Source organism: Hypanus sabinus, chromosome 19 (genome assembly GCF_030144855.1).
Source record: "Hypanus sabinus isolate sHypSab1 chromosome 19, sHypSab1.hap1, whole genome shotgun sequence".
NCBI classification, from domain to species: domain Eukaryota; kingdom Metazoa; phylum Chordata; class Chondrichthyes; order Myliobatiformes; family Dasyatidae; genus Hypanus; species Hypanus sabinus.
The window spans coordinates 25,672,663-25,691,448 of record NC_082724.1 but is presented as its reverse complement, the minus strand read 5'-3'; the positions used below and the strand labels follow the sequence as shown (position 1 = coordinate 25,691,448).

Sequence of the window (18,786 nt, the reverse complement as noted above, 5' to 3'; positions counted from 1 at the left end):
AACAAGCAAGTTTATTTATGCAGAAACAAGTCACACATATAATTTACCAATAATGTCTCACCAACTTTCACGACACTGGATTAAAAATGAATAAAATCATACGGTTTCAAATTTATATTAAGCTACCATGATAACTGTGAAAACTATTGGAGTTGTTAATTTACCACTGATTATTTCAACTTTATGCTTGACTAAATTTTAACACATTGCTCAAGGTATTTTCAAAATTTTGTCCTGTATGTCTTCCTTTTCCCAGATATGTACTCTTTACAGTGTTTCTCTGAAGGACCCACAGACATGATTCCAAAATGCTGTCAGCTGGGCATTGATGTTGATCAAGTTACACAGCTTCTGAATGTGGTAAAACTCAGACAAGGAGAACTAAGAATTGGAAGCCAACAATGCATTTCATCAGACTTAAGTATGATTGGAACACTTGTTCTAATAAATTTAATTCATAGTTTTGCTGTCACTTATTCTCTTTTTATGTCGGTTTGAAATGATACAAGCAATTTAGCTTATACAGCACCATCTTCTAATTACATAGTGTAAATGGTACACATTATTTGTAGTGGATTGTCACAGTTGTCCTGACAAAATGATTGATACAAAATTACTGAAGACTTTCCAAACTTTTCTGATCATTTTGTCTGATCTCTGAAAAACTAATGCTGTTCATTCAGTTGGTATCCTTAGAATTTTGTTGTGTAGGTGTTCATCATCTTTACTAAATATTTTAAAATAAGGGCATTTCAATTGCTGCCAGCAATTGGAGGTTAATTTTGAGGTGATTATCATTAAAATGTTTATGCATTTGTAAATCTTACATTACAATTTCACAAAATGGGTGTAGACATAATCTCACTGTTTCCAATACACACATCTTGATCTGGTAGTTAGTATTTAGGGCGTATTTGAAGTTTAGTGATCCAAGATTTAATTGAAAAAATGGCTTGATTTGATTCTTCATTCATATTTTCCTAGATAACTGAAAAAATATAACATATTACAAGAAAAAAAATCTCTATTTCCCTTTATATGTGAACAAACCTTTGTTATGTGGAAAATGTTTGGTTAATGTGTTACCCACCAAGCCTTTATTACATTGGTTCAACAGCATAAGAAAATGTTTAGTCCTATACTAGATCTAAGACCTTATACCTTGGAGCGATGGAGGATGAGAGCTGACCTGATAGAAGTATTTAAGATGATGAGAGGCATTGATCATGTGGATAGTCAGAGGTTTTTTTCCCAGGGCTGAAATGGTTGCCTTAAGAGGACACAGGTTTAAGGTGCTGGAGAGTAGGTACAGAGGAGGTGTCAGGGGTAAATTTTTTACGCAGAGAGTGGTGAGTGTGTGGAATTGGGCTGCCGGCGACTGTGGTGGAGGCGGATACAATAGGGTCTTTTAAGAGACTCCTGGATAGTTACATGGAGCTTAGAAAAACAGAGAGCTATGGGTAACCCTAGGTAATTTCTAAAGTAAGTACATGTTCAACACAGCATTGTGGGCTGAAAGGCCTGTATTGTGCTGTAGATTTTTTATGTTTCTATGTAACTAACTTCTTCACAGTACCTTCTGATGTTTGTGTAATATTTTATTTTCAGGGCAATGTACACTAGAAATTAAAACTAAACAAATTTACAAAGTCATTTCAGAGGCCATGGAGATAATTAAAACAAGGTGAGGAAAATAGAGAGGCTAGTGAGGAAGAATGTTTTCAGGAAATTGAGAATAAGTTAGGGAAATAATACACTAAAAAGACAGGGACTGAGGGTGTGTTGTACCTGAGGAGAAAGTTGGTAGCAAGGTGGAAGCAGGGAACTGAAAATGGGAGATGGAATGAAAAGATCAGTAGGAAGGAATGAAAGATGGAGAATGAGAGATGAGGAACAATATAATTGGTTTGATGAGGGTGTGAAACAGAGAGAAGAATGACAAAAGGAAAACAATGATAATTATAGAAAGGAAAGCGAAGAGAGGAATGGAAAGGACAAGGAAAAGTGGCGATAGTGATAGTAGGTTAGAGGAGTGGTAAGTAAGGAACAAATGAGAAGAAAGATGAGAATAAGGGAAGTGGGGAACATGTCGTTTGAGGAAGTAGCAAGATGTACAGAAGGCGAAAAGGGCCATTAAGCAGAATAGGAAGAGGAAAGTGAGGAAAGACAACAGGAAAGAAAACAGTGAGAACAGAAGCTTAGAACAGAGCTGTTAAATGAAGGAAAGAGTCTGAGTAAATGAGTTCCACAGTGGAAATGGATTTTTCTATAATAAATACTTAAGCAGAAGTTACTCTGATGATATACAGTACTATGCAAAAGTCTTAGGCAGCCTAGCTATATATATGTGCCTAAGACTCTGGTGCAGTACTGTATTTGTGAATGTGGAGCAGAGTGAGTTTGTAAATCTGGCAGGAGCAAAGGGTGTTGGTGATGGTGAGGGCGGAATGCCGTGGGAGGGATGTGGGACAGGTGGCAGAGAAGAAGTGCCAAAGGTGGGAGGTAGGTGGTGCAAGTTCAGACACACCCAGCCCTGAGACACCAGGCAAGGTAATTCCAAACAATTGATTTATTGATCACTGCCAAATGTCTTCCGAGTGCTTCTTGCTCTCTTCCCTCCCTTCCTCTTTTCCCAACCATGATTGCTCTCTCCCCGCTCTCTTCCCACTGTCGGTCCACAATAGAGACCCGTATCAGAATCAGGTTTGTCATCACTCACATATGATATGAAATCAATTTTGTTTGTGACAGCAGTACAGTGCAAAACATAAAATTACAACAGTACTGTGCAAAAGTCGTAGGCACTCTATATTTATATAATATGTCCCAAAGACTTTTGCACAGTACTGTAGATATAATGTTGGAATTCCAGCTGAGGCTCGTTAAACCTTTGTCAATTGCACTGCCAGTGCTTCCTGATCTTTACTGTTGCTGCTTGATGAGGCAGCCCACTGTTTGCACACAATCTGTAAGGCATCTGTAACATTGTGAATTTCATATTAGGCACCTGCACTGACATATGAACATGACATGGAAGAGTTTCTTCAGTTCTAAAAATGCAGTTCATGTCATTAATAATGTGGACCATAAGAAAGAATCGCAAGCTACAATCAGCAGAATACTTGATTTTACAATCATGCAGTCTATTTGTAATATGAAAGTCTGTTCTAGGGGAAAAGAATAAACTGTATACTCCATGAAGTTTTCAATGAAAAGTGTCCATTGCTGCTTTAAAGATGCCAGAGACAGTAATTTTCTAGTTATGGGTAATGTATTGTGTATCAAGGTTAAATGTCATTATCTGAAAATGAAGGTACAGTATTTTTGAATTAGTTAACACACTATTATTCAGAAAGTCATGAACAAGTTGTTCCAACCCACAAAACACTGTAAAAAGGGCTCCCATGTAATCTTTTCTATTGATCTATTGATTCATTATAGTAAAGTTCAACTGTTTTTAGTGTGTTGAAGGTCATTATCTCATTAATGCATGAATTGCCAGGATACCTTTGCTAGGGCTACAGGCCAGTTAGCCTAACATCAGTAGTGGGGAAGAACGAGAAGGATCTCTGTGGGACAGGATCTACCAGCACTTGGATCGTCCAAGTCAAATTAGGTGGAGTCAGGATGGCTTTGTGAACGAAAAGCTGTGCTTAAAGAACCTTGGAGGTTTTGAAGAAGTTACCTAAAAGATAGATGAATAGCTTGTCTATCGACTTTAGGAAGACCTTTGACAAGGCCCTTCATGTTAAGTTGATCTGGAAGGCCAGGTTCCATATAATCTTCCTTATCAGGGAGAATCAAAATTGCTCAGAGGTAGGAAGCAGAGGGTGGTGGTTGAAGGTTGTTTCTTGAAATGGAGACTACTGGTGTGCCTCAGAAGTCAGTGTTGTTTTGTTCGTTATTTATTGAAATGATATTGATGTGGATGTTCAAGACTTAATCGGTAAGTTTGCGGATGACAAGAAATGAGCAGGTGTTATTGATCATGAAGAAGGTAATTGTAAATTACAGGAGGATCTTGATCAATTAAGAAAATAAGCTGAAGAGTGCAAATAGATTTCAATACAGATAGTGTGAGGTGACACATTTTGCAAAGTCAAACCAGAGTAGTACTTGTGCTATGAATGGTAGGGCACTAGCGAGTGTAATGGAACAGAGAACCTAGAAATGCAAGTTTATTGTTCATTGATAACAGCATCACATGTAGACAGGGTGGTGAAGAGGCGATTAATACATTGGCCTTTAAGATTCAATTCAAGAATCAAGATGCCTTAATATCATTTCCTGTACACAATTCAATAGAGAATTAAATGATTGTTTCTCCAGTTCCAGTGCAGCACAGAAAGAAAACACAATAAGATATAGAACACAGCAGTAATATAAAAGCACAATAAATATAAATATATAGATAGATTGTATGTCCATAATGTGACACCAGGCACGGGAGCATCTGTACCTAAGGTGACTGACAGGAAATGATAAAGTAGTGGTGGTTGGAGTGGAGGTGTTGATCAGCCTTACTGCTCGAGAAAGTAACTGTATTTGCATCTGATGATACTGACGTGGACATTACATAGCCTCCTCCTGATAGGAATGGGACAAACAATCCATGAGCAGGATGTGTGGGATCTTTCATGATGTTACTGGCTCTGGGCCTCTACTCACTGGAATTCAGAAGAATGAGAGAGTTACCTCATTGACACTTATTAAATGTTGAAAGGCCTTGATAGAGTGGATGTGGAATGGGTGTTTCCTATGGTGGGGGAGTCTAAGACCATAGGACACAACCACAGAGTAGAGGAACAGCTTTTTGAACAGAGATAAGGAATTTCTTTAGCGAGAGAGTGATAATCTGTTGTAAGAACTGGTTATTTGAGTTACTGTCAGCTTGAACCAGTCTGGCCATTCTCTGATCTCATTAACAATGCATTTTCTTCCACAGAACTGCCACTCAATGGATGTTTTTTTGATTTTCACACCATTCTCTATAAACTCTAGAGATTGCTCTACATGAAAATCCCTAAAGATTAGCAGTTTGTGAGGTACTCAAACCACCTTGTCTAGTACCCACAATCATTCCACGGTCAAACACACCTAGATCACGATTTTTCCCATTCTGATGTTAGGTCTGAACAACAACTGAGCCTCGTGATGATGTCTCCATGTTTTTATGCATTGAGGTATTGTTATATGATTGCCTGATTAAATATTTGTATTAACAAGTAGGTGAAACCTAATAAAGTGGCCACTGAGTGTATATTTCATCCCAGTAAATTCTCGGCCAGTACTCCATCCCAGTTATCTGTTTCATAATATTGCTTATTTTGCTCCAACTTGTTCTATATATCTTAAAACAATGCTGTACTTCCGGCATTATTTTCTCATGTTCTGCTTTTGGTTATTAGCTTCAACTTACATAATATTATGAAAGTCTTAGACTTCAAGTACCTCGGGTCAAGAATGATGCATTTGGAGAAGGACATAAAGATACGGAAGGCACTGGCGTGGAGGGCTGTGAACAACATGAAGGAAATCTGGAGGTTGAACTTGACCAGAGGGCTCAAAAAGAGGATCTTCTTAGCAGTTATAGAGTTCATTCTCACATACGGATGTGAGATGTGGACACTCACCAAGACAATGTGAAAGTCACTAGATGGTTGCTATACACAAATACTCCGGATGGCTCTTGACGTGAGTTGGCAACAGCATATGACGAATGTCGAGCTCTATGACGACCTACCGATGCTCACTACTAAAATCAAGGCCAGAAGACTGCAGCTACACCACCCTGAGCTACCTGCCTGCCTAGTCATCACGTGGGAGCCCAAGCATGGAAGGATGAACCCTGGGCACCCTCTCAAGACTATGGTCAACACGCTCCTAGAAGATAGCAGCACGGCTAATGTAGATGAACTGAACACACTGATGAGGGAGAGGGAGGAGTGGAGAGTCCGTCATCTTGCCTGACACTGGCCCCCTAGGCCTGACTCAATGTAGTAGTAGTACATAACATTGATGATTGTATAATTACATTGTTATTAGACCATAAGTTATAGGATCAGAATTAGGCCATCTGGCCCATCAAGTCTGCTTTGCCATTTCATCATGGCTGATCCATTTTCTTCTCGGCTCCATTCTCCTGCTTTCTCCCCAATTCCCTTCATGCCCTGACTAATCAAGAATCTATCACCCTCTGCCTTAAGTATACCCAATGTCTTGGCCTCCACAGCTGCCTGTGGCAACAAAGTCCCCATATTCACCACTCTCAGACTATAAAGAAATTTCTCCTCATCTACATTCTAAAAGGATGCTCTTCAATTCTGAGACTGCATCCCCTGTTCTTAGACTCCCCCACCACAGGAAAGATCCTCTCTCTACATCCACTCTTTTCAGGCCTTTTGACATTTGATAGGTTTTGATAAGATTACCCTTCATTCTTCTGTATTCTAGTGAGTAGAAACCCAGAACCTTCAAATGCTACTCATTTGACAAACCTTTCAATCCCGGAATCATTTTCATGAACCTCCTTTGAACCCTCTCCAATGTCAGCACATTCTTCCTTGGCTAAGCGGCCCAAAACCGCTGACAGTACAGCAAGTGAGACCTCAAGAGTGTCTTATAGTCTCAATTTTACATCCTTGCTTTTATATTCTAGTCATTTTGAAATTAATGCTAACATTGCATTCGCCTTCCTCACCACGGAATCAACCTGTAGATTACCCTTTAGGGAAGCATCTGTTGAAATGAGCAGTCAACGTTTCGGGCTGAGACCCTTTGACTGCTCATTTAAACAGATGCTGCCTGACCTGCTGAGTTCATCCAGCTTGTTTGTACGTGTAGATTTGACCACAGCATCTGCAGTGTACTTTGTGTTTAACTTTTAGGGAATCCTCCACAAAAACTTCCAAATCCCTTTGCACCTCAGATTTTTGAATTTTCTCTCCATTTAGAAAATAGTCTAATTATTATTTTGTAGCTGTGAAAAGAATGAACTATATGTGTAACTACCAGTGAATATTTCAGATTGAGTAATTCACAGAAACTATTAAAAGTATTTTGTCTATCAGGAGCAGCTTGACTCATAGATTTTACAAACAGCCAACATAAATGTAACTGTAGGGAGACAAAAGAAACTGCAGATTCTGGAATCTGGAGCAACAAATTATGTGCTGAAGAACCCAGCAGGTTGTGCAGCTTATGTGCTGGTGGGGAGAGAGGAAGCAATTGTTGACGTTTGTGTCGAAGCCCTGCATCAAGGCTGAGAGTGGGAGCGGTGACATAGGGGCCAGCAGTAATCGGTGGATTAAGGAAGGGTAATGGATGATGGGCGGGTCAAAGTCAGTAAGGGAGTCAAAGGGTGGAGTTGAGAGAAAGAGTTAGTTAGATAATGGAAGAAGGCAAAAGAAAAGAAATAAGGGAAGATGGAGTGAGGGGACAATGAAAGTGCAGACATTTGCTGGAGAGGTGAATGTTTCTGTTTATTCAATAATCTGCCAATTGTACTGACATTGAAGTAAATCATAATGTTTGCTCCAGACCTGTACAATTTATCTCTAAGCAAACAGATATGATTTTGGACGCATTAGGTTTAGTTCTGATTTCTCTTACCACATTGGTTTGCTACTCTTTTTGGCATTTAAACAGAAGATTCAAAATGGAGGTAAAACTGGGACACATTGAAATACTGAATTATTTTTGCTGAAATAGAAAATGCCAGAGAAGATTTAGGAGTGGAAATTTATACTTTGTTCCTGATGCTTAATGGGTGCTGTGCTTTTGGCACCCATTGGATTTCTTACCATTACTCAGTTCCATTGAATTAAGTAATTTTCTGATTTAAAACTAATAATTACTGTTGTCAAATGACTAGATTCACCTGCTTTTTAAGGTAAAAATATTCAATTTTTTGACTGTCAGCATTGCTAACAAATGAGCAATTGTTGCCTTTAATTGCTTTTGAGAAGATGGTGGTAAAAACCTTCAATCACGGTAGCCATTCTATAAATTAACGTGTGCAATGTTGTAATGTGAGGCGTTCCGAACCTTGTATCCAACAATGATGAAGGAATAGTAAAGTCAAAAGGGAAACCTGCAGATGATGATGTTCACATGTGCCTGTTAACTATGTCATTGTGGGTAAAAGGTTATGGGTCTGAGAAAAGCTGTTAGTGTAGTCAATGTAGCACCTTTTCTACCCATATTACTGACACTAATATCTTTGAGAAATTAATATTTAATGACAACAGTTTCAAAAAAGTGTATAATGGAATTGGTGTGATTTTCACTTGCTCATGTAACATCAAAGCAAAGTTTTGTTAATTTGCTAATTAGATTTAGTTCAAATAACTTGAAAGTCAAGCAGAAAATTCCATGTGATTTCATATTTTAAAGTCTATGAACCACATAATATCAAACCAGGAATACTTCAGATACCAAAGGTTAGGAATTTGATTATACAGAACTTTATTTAAGCTCTATGCAGTCCAAAAAAAATTGTCTTCTTTACAAACTAGATCGAGGAATCAAATTAGCAATCACTTGTAAGTAACAAACATATTAATTGCAAGATTAATCAGAGACTTCCTACTGTGATCCTCACTAATGTCCTGATGAAGGGTCTTGGCCCAAAATGTTGACTATTTACTCCCCTCCATAGATGCTGCCTGACCTGCTGAGTTTCTCCAGCACTTTGCGTGATATCCTGATCTCAGGCTTACAGCTTACTATTACACAAAGCTCATTTCCCCGGTAGTAACAAATTCATGCTCTGTACAATGACTGGTGTGAAGCAATCTGAGATATCTATGTCTTTGCTTTTCAGACACTGAACTTCTTCTTTAATGGTTGCCCTGGTAGTGAAACTACTGTCAGCACTCCATTTTGGGTAGAATTTGGGACAGATATTCCAGACCACAGAAAGATGGGTTGGGTGGTCTTTCTGGCAGGAGACAAACTCATGCCCAGCTCTGAAGAGGCTATTCACAGTATCTTCAGAAATGCCGTATTCTTTGTGCAATTTTCAGAGCAATCATAGGTGGGTGAAACTTTCAAAAGGCATTTAAATCACCTTCTGGAGACTGGTTCTCTCTCTATGTAGGTCAGGGCAAGTGTGATCAATTTCCTAACTACTAGATTGTATTTTGCAAATTTATACCATGTTTTAAAATTTGCTGTTCATCCTAGCACTGGAGATCAAGGAATATTGCTTAAAAGAAAATATTATACGTTTGCTTTTAGTGAGGGAACAGCATTTTGGCCACTTGGATTGACAGTATTTCCTCTATTGTAGGCTGCCATTTATTGTCCCTAAACACTGAGAATTTCGCCAGTAAAAACTTTCCAGCCTAAGTGCTCAGCTGTTTGTGGACCATGAGAAAAAAAGTTGTGTTCCAATAGCTGTACTACTGCATTATCTTGAGATCTGCATTGCATGGCCTCATTCATTAACCATCCCTCCACAAATGCTGGCTAACCTGCTGAATATCTCCAGTGATTTTTTTTCAGTAATAACAGGAAAGGTCCCAGAGCAAATCAAACATGAGAGCCAAGATGACGCAATATCTAGACAGGTTCACCTACACCAGTCAGAGCACAATGAATGAATCACTAATCTCATTAAATAGCTTGGTACAATAGCTACCATTTACTCAAAGTACACTTCCCTTAGAAATTTAAACAGTGGTTGTGATCTTAACTGCTTGGGGCTATTGTTCATTGCTGATGATGGTTATTTACCATTGCAGCCAGTGCAGCTGAAAATAATGCTACAATTTATTGATAGTGGTAGTGACCAAAGAAATACATTGAGTGACATTCATTAAGACCTCATTCATCGATGAGAAATCTTTCTTGGAAGTCCATCATTTTCAGCCAGTAAATCAACTGACTATTAAGTAACAATGGGGATGAACTGATTAAATCTCAGCTGCAAATGCATCATGTTTCCTTTTCACAGCTCTTAGAAACCAGGGTGGCCATTTTATTTCACCGTGAAAACTTCCTCACCTCTCAGCGTTGCTTTATCTGAGGGAGGGGCTGCTAAAAATGTAAAAAAACCAGCCTCACCAGGGGAAAAAATTCTTAGATAAAAATTGGCTTCACATTGGAGTTCATATTTAATCATTGCTAGAACAGCATGGCAACTCTGGCACTAATCAAATTAATTTGCAGTCGTGTGTACTGCTGCAGTAAGGCAATTATTTTTTAATGGAAAACCATCCCTCACTGTCTAACAACAATCAGGGTTTGTTCTTGAGTTTGATGAAAAGAAAAGCATGATATTAACATCTTTTCTAGGCTATGCGGGGAGTGGCTTGCTTTTTGTTTATTACAAAAAGAACATTTCAGAAATATTTCATGTATGTACCCTAGAAAGTCAGTGGAGTGATGGTAAAAAATTGTAATTGAACATTTGTAAAACATACAATGTGATGCCCTTTCTGTCATTGCAAGGTTGTTTCTTTTCTCTTTTAGTTGCCCGGATAACCTTGGTGATCCAGAAGACTTTCTCTTGCTCTGGGTAGCTTGGCTTCTAACAGCTGTCCATATCAGTTAATGCAGCTGTAATGCATTTGGCCGTGGTTTGTGAAAGTGAAAACTGCCTGAGAGACTGTGATGGGAGACTAATTAGTAGTCTTGTGGAGTGTGGAGAACAACAAGGTTGTGAACCTTAGCAATCACTGAGGCAATCTCTCAGGGCACTAAGTAATATAGTCCCTGCTGTTTGCTGTTTTCACTTTTCACCATGTCATAAAGTGCTAAGCCAAGAAAACAAATCCTTTGCCTTACTCAGTCTGTAACTGCATCAATGTCCATTTACACTAATCCTACATTAACCCCACATTCTCATTGACAACCCCGATTCTACTGCTCACTTATGCATTCAGGGCAATTGACAGTGGCCAACTAACTATCAACTAACTAACTATTTGGAATTTAGAAGGAAGATGGAGCACCTGCAGGAAACTCCACGGGGAGCACACAAACACACAGCAGCCAACACCAGAGTTGAATTCAAGTCACTAGCATTGTGAGGCAATTGCTCTACCAGGGTCATCATTGCTGCCCTTCTGCCGTGCACAAACTGAACAGGAAACAGATCTTATTGAAGATCTGTGTGATTCCGGAGAGATGGCATTGGTTGAGAGAAGGGATTATATCTTTTCACAGAAACAATTTCACATTTGCTATACCTTTGCTTTTCTGGGAGGCCAGTCTGCTCACATGTAGCATCTGATTAGGGAAAACAGCTAGCATCTGATCGGCAATGTTTCCTGTTTTTTTGTTGAAGTATGTTTCTGGGTTCCATCCCTGTATCCATTGAGAGTCACACTGCTCAAAAGTGACAGGTATTCTGTGATGATGTCAAGTCATTCCTCTTGCTGTATTGCTGTTACCGAAGTGCTTCTACTTGTTTTTGTACAACAAATCACTAGCCAGAATAAGTTAAAATTGATTTGAAGCAGAGAGAAGAGGTGAGGTTTCCATTCGTACCTCTGCAGGTGCTGCCCTTTGAACCAATAGGTACAGCAGAAGGATTGTAACCTAACCTTTGCAAATAACTCAAGTAGGCACTTGTGTATGGACTGTGTGTTGGCTCTACACAATCACCTTTGAGAGTGTGGATGTGGACTTGATTTTACTTGCCACTATCTGCATTCAGAACTGATAGCCTTAAATTAGTCAGCTTCATCATGGGTACTAGCCTCCATAGTATGCAAGACTCTTCAGGGAGCGGTGCCTCAGAAAAGCAGCTTCAAACATCAAGGGACCCCACCACCTAGAGCATGCCCCTTCTCGTTGTTACCATCAGGAGGTACAGAAGTTTGAAGATGCAAACTCAATGATTCAGGAAGAGCTTCTTCCCCTTTGCCATCCAATTTCAAAATGGACATTGAACCCATGAACACTAGCTCACTACTTTTTTTTAAATTTCTATTTTTTTTGCACTACTTATCTTAACCATTTAATATGTATATTGATGCTGTATATATTAATATATAGTAATTTATTGCTGTATACATTAATATATACAGTAAGTAATATATATTACTATATAAACAGGTCCACAATCCCTTATCCAAAATCATTGGGGCCAGTTGCATTTTGAAATTCAGAATTTTTCAGATTTCAGAATCCCTCCTTATTAGTTCCAGGACCCCCTGCGGATACCAAAAAACACATATGCTCAAGTCCCTTATTTAATCTGGCTCAGTGCGATGGACTTTAGGACCCGGCAGAGCTCCAGACCTAAGTACATCCTCCTATATACTTTAAATCATCTCTATTTTACTTATAATACCTAATGCAATGTAAATGCTGTGTAAATAGTTTTTATATGTACTGTACTTTTAGGGAATAATGACAAGAAAAAAAATTATTTCCAACAAAAACATTCAATAAAACATAAAAATATACAGCTTCAAATGAACCGAATAAAACACATGGTAAATGACTTACTGGAATAAATGTAGAACATCACTGTCACTATAAAACTTCAGTAACTTGCCTTTCTGTTTCTTTAAATCATATACAGTGGTAGTTCCGACACCATATTCTTCAGTAAGACACTGCACAGACATACCACGATCACGCTTCTGCAATAACTCCACTTTCTGCGTTATTGATAATGATAGATGCTTCCTTCTTTTTTTCTCATTGTTACCCATGGGGGTATCTGCAGATCTTTTTGACATTTTCACAGAGAAATTAAACACAAAGTTAACAGTGAACAGAAGATATCAGTGAACAGCAAATGCACGTGTAACCAGTACAGGTGCTGAGCCACAGCTGACGTTTGGCGGCATCTACTAGTGCTGCCCCGTCACACCTGAGTGACATCAGTTGTTGGCGAAAAAACTTCAGTTTTCGGAGCCTTTTGGATTTCAGAATTTTGGAAAGGGGATTGTGGACCTGATTTAATATATACAGTTATATTTACTATAATTCAGTTTTTTTCTACATGATCATGTATTGCATTGTACTGCTGCCATAAAGTTAACAATTTTAACAACATATGCTGGTAATATTAAACCTGATTTTGATTCCAATTTCAATTCTGCTTCGAATTCTAACCATTCTCATTGTGTATTTACCCATATCTTATCTGAACATACACTTACTCCAGCACTCATGATCACACTTTTGCTCTCAGTCATGCTCTTAAGGCCGATTTATACTTGTGCATACAGCCTACATCACAGCCTATGCCATAACCCTGATCTTCACTTCTGCGTCGCTCTACGCCGTAGCGAGCATGCGTTGGTGTGTGGCAAAATGCTAGTTGGCAGTGGGGTTTCTTCGTGAGAGACATGGACAAGGAAATACATTTCAAACATTTTTGCATGTTGGCAAGTATATTTGATGATTTGGTTCATCTGTTTCACATCGGTGTATGCACAGCCTACAGACATGGCGGAGAAGAAACAACCAGAAATGCTTAGGAGGAAATGCGATGTTACCAAGCATACCAATTACCATTGTTGCGGTCTGCATCGCGGCGATGTGTGAGTAACTTTTCTGGAGAGGTGCACGTCACCCTACAGCATAGGGTACACAGTACCTACAGTGTAGTTGCAATGCACAAGTATAAATCAGCCTTTACTCTCTCACACATAGAATAAAGAGGCAGTGAACTATAGCAAGATGGCCTCCCTCCCATCCTTACAATTTTAATGTGAAGACCTTTACCTTCATTATTCTACTTTGAAGCTTCTTGATTAAATTTGGAAGCTTGTTGTGTTGAAGCTGGTTTGCAATAGCCTCCCCACATTCAAGCTTGCATATTTATCATTTCATTTTCCTATTTGTCAGCACACTAAAGCCAGTTATCAGTCAGATAACACTGACAGGGCTGGTTTGATGTCTAAATGCTTCTAATCATGTCCTGCCAAGGAAAAGGCAGCTACATTGTTGGATAAGGCAGAAATATGATTTAGCAGCTGTAACTATGACTCAGAAGTCCTCTTTAGATCTACTCTGTTCACACTATTAATGAAAGATATTAGAAAAGAATGAAAGAGATTAGAAAAGCCAACCCAAACACAGTTTGCATTATATCTGAAAATCCAATTTGATTCTGCCATTTCCTATTATATGTTTCAAATATCCTATTACAATTCAATTATAAATTCATCTAATTTCCCCACAATTGAAGTTAGGATAATTAATCTATAGTTCTTGATTTTAACTGTTTCTCACTTCTTTAAATGGTGGAGTTACAATTTCTAAATTTGAATCTATAGTTTCATTGGAAAATGACAACTGATACATTCATTGATCCTTAGCTGCATACCACACATCTGTCAATGAAGACAGGTAAAAGTTTAATATATTTCTATAACATTTCCTGTATTTCTCAATATCAGCTTTTCCTGACTCAACTTTTAATCCATATTAGCTTTAACTTGTGTAGAAATTTCACAGACTTTTTTTTTCTCACTAGACTACCCTAATATTCTGACACCCCTTTCCTTATTTTATCTGGTCCTTCTTTACTAAATTCAGAATTATTCCCATTTCCAAGGCACCATTCTTTTTTTGACAGCATCACCCAATATCCCCTTAATTTTACCTTAGGGTGTTAGTACCTTAAAAAAGTACTGCTTTTCTCTCATCACAGTAGTAAATGGGATCAGAAATAAGCCACCAAACCCACAAAGTGTTCCCCACCTTCATTGTCATCATGGCTGATGTATATGGCCTCAGATCCTGTTTTGTTCAGCTCCATCAATTCTTCAGTCTTTCAAATATGTGTCTGTCTTCACCTTAAATATATCTAATGATCTGGTTCCACAACTTTCAGGAGCACAGAATTCCAGAGATTCACTACCCTCTGAGAGGAAGTTTCTCTCCACTTCAGTTTTCAATGACCATTTAATTTGTAACTGTGTTCCCTTGCTTGTGGCTATTCCACTAGATGAAAACATCTTAACACCTACCCTGCCAAGCCCTCTTCAGATCAGAATGGATTCGCCAATGATATGACTATTGTTGGCAGAATATCAAATGACAATGAAGAGCCATACAGGAGTGAAATAGATCAACTGATTGAGTAATGCTGCAACAAAAATTTTGCACTGGTGTCAGCAAGCCCAAGCAATTGATTGTGGACTTCAGGAAAGAGGAAGTCAGGAGAACACATTCCAGTCCTTGTTGCAGAGTTAGTGTTGGAAGGGTGAGTAGCTTCAAGTACAGAGGATCATCTGAGTCGTATCTGTGGCTCTTTTCCATCAGACGTTTGAGGAGATTAGTATGTCACTAAAGACTATATCAAATTTCTACAAATATAATGTCCAATGGAGAGCATTTGAACTGGTTGCATCACTACCTGATGTGGCATAAATGGTGAGTGGTGGCAATAGTAGTAATCTTTCAAGAATTACTAGATTCTGGAATGGTTCCAGAGGACTGGAAAGTTGCAAATGTAACGCCACTCTTTAAGGAGAGAGGGATGTTAAAGACAGATAATTATAGGCCAGTTAGCCTGACTTTAGTGACTGAGAAGATGTTGGAGTCCATAATTAAGGTTGAAGTTTCAGGGTACTTAGAGGCGCATGATAAAATAGGATGAAGTCAGCATGATTTCCTTAAGTGGAAATTGTTTGAGGAAATAACAATCGGGATAGACAAAGGTGAGTTAGTGGATGTTGTTTGTTTGGATTTTCAAAAGGCCTCTGAGAAGGTGCCGCATGTACGGCTTCTAAACAAGATAGGAACCCATGGTATCACAGTAAAGATATTATGGTTAGAAGATTGACTGGCAGGAAGCAAAAAGTGGGAATAAAACTGCCCTTTTCTGTTTGGTAGTTGGTGACTAGTGGCGTTCCACAAGAGTTTGTGTTTAGTCTTCTTCTTTACACATTAGCCAATAATTTGGATGATGGAATTGATGGCCAAATTTGTAGACAATACAATGATAGGAGGAGGGGCAGAATAGTGTTGAAGAAGCAGAGAGTCTACTGAAATACTTGTACAGATTAGGAGAATAGGAAAAGAAGTGGCAGATAAAGTACAGTGTAGGGATATGTATAGTCAAGCATTTTGGCCAAAGGAATGAAGACTAGGACTATTTTCAAAATGGGGAGCAAATTTGGAAATGAGAGGTGCAAAGGGACTTGGAGTTTACTTGCAGGATTCCCTAAAGTGTTTCTTGTAGGTTGAGTAGGTAGTAAGGAAGGCAAATGCAATGTTAGCATTCAGTTCGAGAGGGCTAGAATCTTAGAACAAGGATGTAATGCTTTGTAAGGCATTGGTCAGACCACACTTGGAGCATTGTGAGCAGTTTTGGGCATCTTATCTAAGAAAGGATGTGCTGGTGTTAGAAAGGTCCCAGAAGAGGTTCATGGGAATGATCCCATGAAAGTGTTAACCTATGAGCAGCTTTTGATGGCTCTGGGCCTATTTTGACTGAAGAATGAGAGGGATCTCACTGAAACCCGTCAAACATTGAAAGGCCTAGATAAAGTGGATGTGGAGAGGATGTTTCCAATAGCTGGAGAATCTAGGACCAGAGAGCATTGCCTCAGAATAGATGTCCCAGAGATAAGGAGATATTTCTGTAGTGAGAGAGGTGAGTTGATGGAATTCATTGCCACAAACATCTGTTAAATTTAAAGTATACTTAAATTGGAGTTTAATAGTTTCATGATTAGTAAGGGTGTCAAAGATAATGGAAGGAAGGAAGAAGAATGGGGTTGAGAGGGATATCAGCCATGCTGGAATGACAGAGCAGTCTCAAGGCTCCAATGCATGGGATTGTAAGAAGCTGCAAAGGGTTTTGGACCCATCCAGAGCTATCACAGGGACACCTTCCCCACCACTGAGGACATCTTCTAAAGGTGATGCCTTAAGAATATAGCATTCATCAATGAAGATTCTCACCATCCTGGACATGTCCTCTTCACCTTGCTAGTATTGGGGAGAATGGACAGGAGAGCCAGTCTGAACATTTTTATAACACCTACCACTCCACAGCCTCCATGTCCGGTACATAATTCTCCGAAACTTCCACCACCTCCAACAGAATCCCACCACCAAACACATCCTTCCCTCTCCCACACTTTCTGCTTTCAGCAGGGGTCACTTGCTACGCGACTCCAGTCCATTCGTCCCTCCCCACTGATCTCCCTCCTGGCACTTACCCTTACAAACAGAACAAGTGCTACACCTGCCCCTACACTTCCTCCCTCACTACTATGCAGGGCACTAAGCAGTCCTTCCAGATGAGGTGACACTTCACCTATGCGACTGTTGGGGTTATTTGGTGCTCCCAGTGTGGTCACCTGTACATCGGTGAGACCCAGCATAGATTGGGAGACTGCTTTGGCGAGCAGCCACACTCCATCTGCCCACCAGAACAAGCAGGATCTCCCAGCAGCCACACATTTTAGTTCCACTTCCCATTCCTGTTCCGATATATCCATCCATGGCCTCCTCCACTGTCGTGATGAAGCCACACTTAGGTTGGAGGAACAACACCTTATATTCTGTTTGGATCATTTCCAACCTGATGGCATGAACATCAATTTCTCAAACTTCCGGTAAGGCCCTCTCCTTCTCTATTTCCCATCCCCTTTTAACTCTCTCACCTCATCTCACCAATAAATTTCCCACTTCTTTACTTCATCCTTCTCCTCCAGGTTTCACCTACCACCTGGTGGTTCTCTCTCCCCCTCCCCCCACATTTTAAATCTACTCCTTAGCTTTTATTCTCCAGTCCTGCTGAAGGGTTTAGGTCCGAAATGTCGATTGTGCTTTTTTACCATAGATGCTGCCTGGCCTGTTGAGTTCCTCCAGCATTTTGTGTGTCATACCAAACTGTCTAGCTTCATTTGGTGGCTCAAATTGGCACAGTCTTCCATTAATTCTATTAAGGATTTATTGATTATGCCAGCAAGAAAATGACTCCCGCCGAATATGGGGACATATATGTAACCTGCCTAAATGACTAGCATCTGGTGACATTAACAACAACTATATAAAATGCTTCGAGCGCTAGTCATAGAGCACGTTAAACCCTTTCTCTGGGCTACATTGTATCCTTTCCAGTTTGCTTATCACTCAAATCGATCCATTGACAATGCAATAGCCTCAACCCTCCACCCTGTTCTGTCCCACCTAGAAACTGGGGTCTCATAAGCAAGACTGTTGTTTATAGACTTAAGTTCAGCATTCAACACCTTCATAACCCAAAAACTGGTGGGGAAACTGTCCTCACTGGGTCTCAACACCTTACTCTGTAATTGGATACTAGACTTCTTAACAGTAAGCCCACTGTCATTAGGTGTGGGCAGCAATGTCTCTAGTCCCAATACACTGAGCACTGGTGCCCCCCCCCCCCACCCCAAGGCTGTGTGCTTAGCCCGCTGCAGTTCACACTGCTGACACAGAACTGTATCGTAGGATCCAGTTCAAACTGTGTCATCAAGTGTGCGGATGCCACAACAGCGGTTGCGCTTAACAAGAATGATGTTGAGTTGGAGTATAGAGAGAAAGTGGAACAGCTGGTGGTTTGGTGTGGGAAGAACAGCCTGAGCCTGAACCTGGAGAAGACAAAGGAAATCTTTGTGGACTTCAAGAAGGTCCAAATGAAACATCCCGCTCTGCAAATACATGGCTCCTCCATAGAGAGAGTTAAGTACACCAAGTTTCTGAGAGTTCACATCACAGATGACTTCACTTGGTCCCTTAATATCAACTCCCTGAACAAGAAGGCACAGTAGCGCCTCCATTTCCTAAGAAGATTGAGGCAAGCAAGGCTCTGATTTCCCCCACCCCCCTCCC

General features: G+C 39.7%; 1 protein-coding gene across 7 annotated transcripts in view; it reads left to right on the top strand.

The window, feature by feature from the left end:
- Positions 1-18,786, top strand: part of cfap20dc (CFAP20 domain containing) — a 487,560-nt gene that overhangs the window by 228,751 nt on the left and 240,023 nt on the right. For all 7 annotated transcript variants that reach the window (XR_009506786.1, XR_009506785.1, XM_059944236.1 and 4 more), the window contains one exon: positions 257-421. Coding sequence is in view for 5 of the 7 variants with exons in the window: in XM_059944236.1 (XP_059800219.1) it covers positions 257-421 (165 nt within the window). In the remaining 2 variants the exon portion in view is untranslated. The remainder of the gene's footprint in view (positions 1-256; positions 422-18,786) is intronic.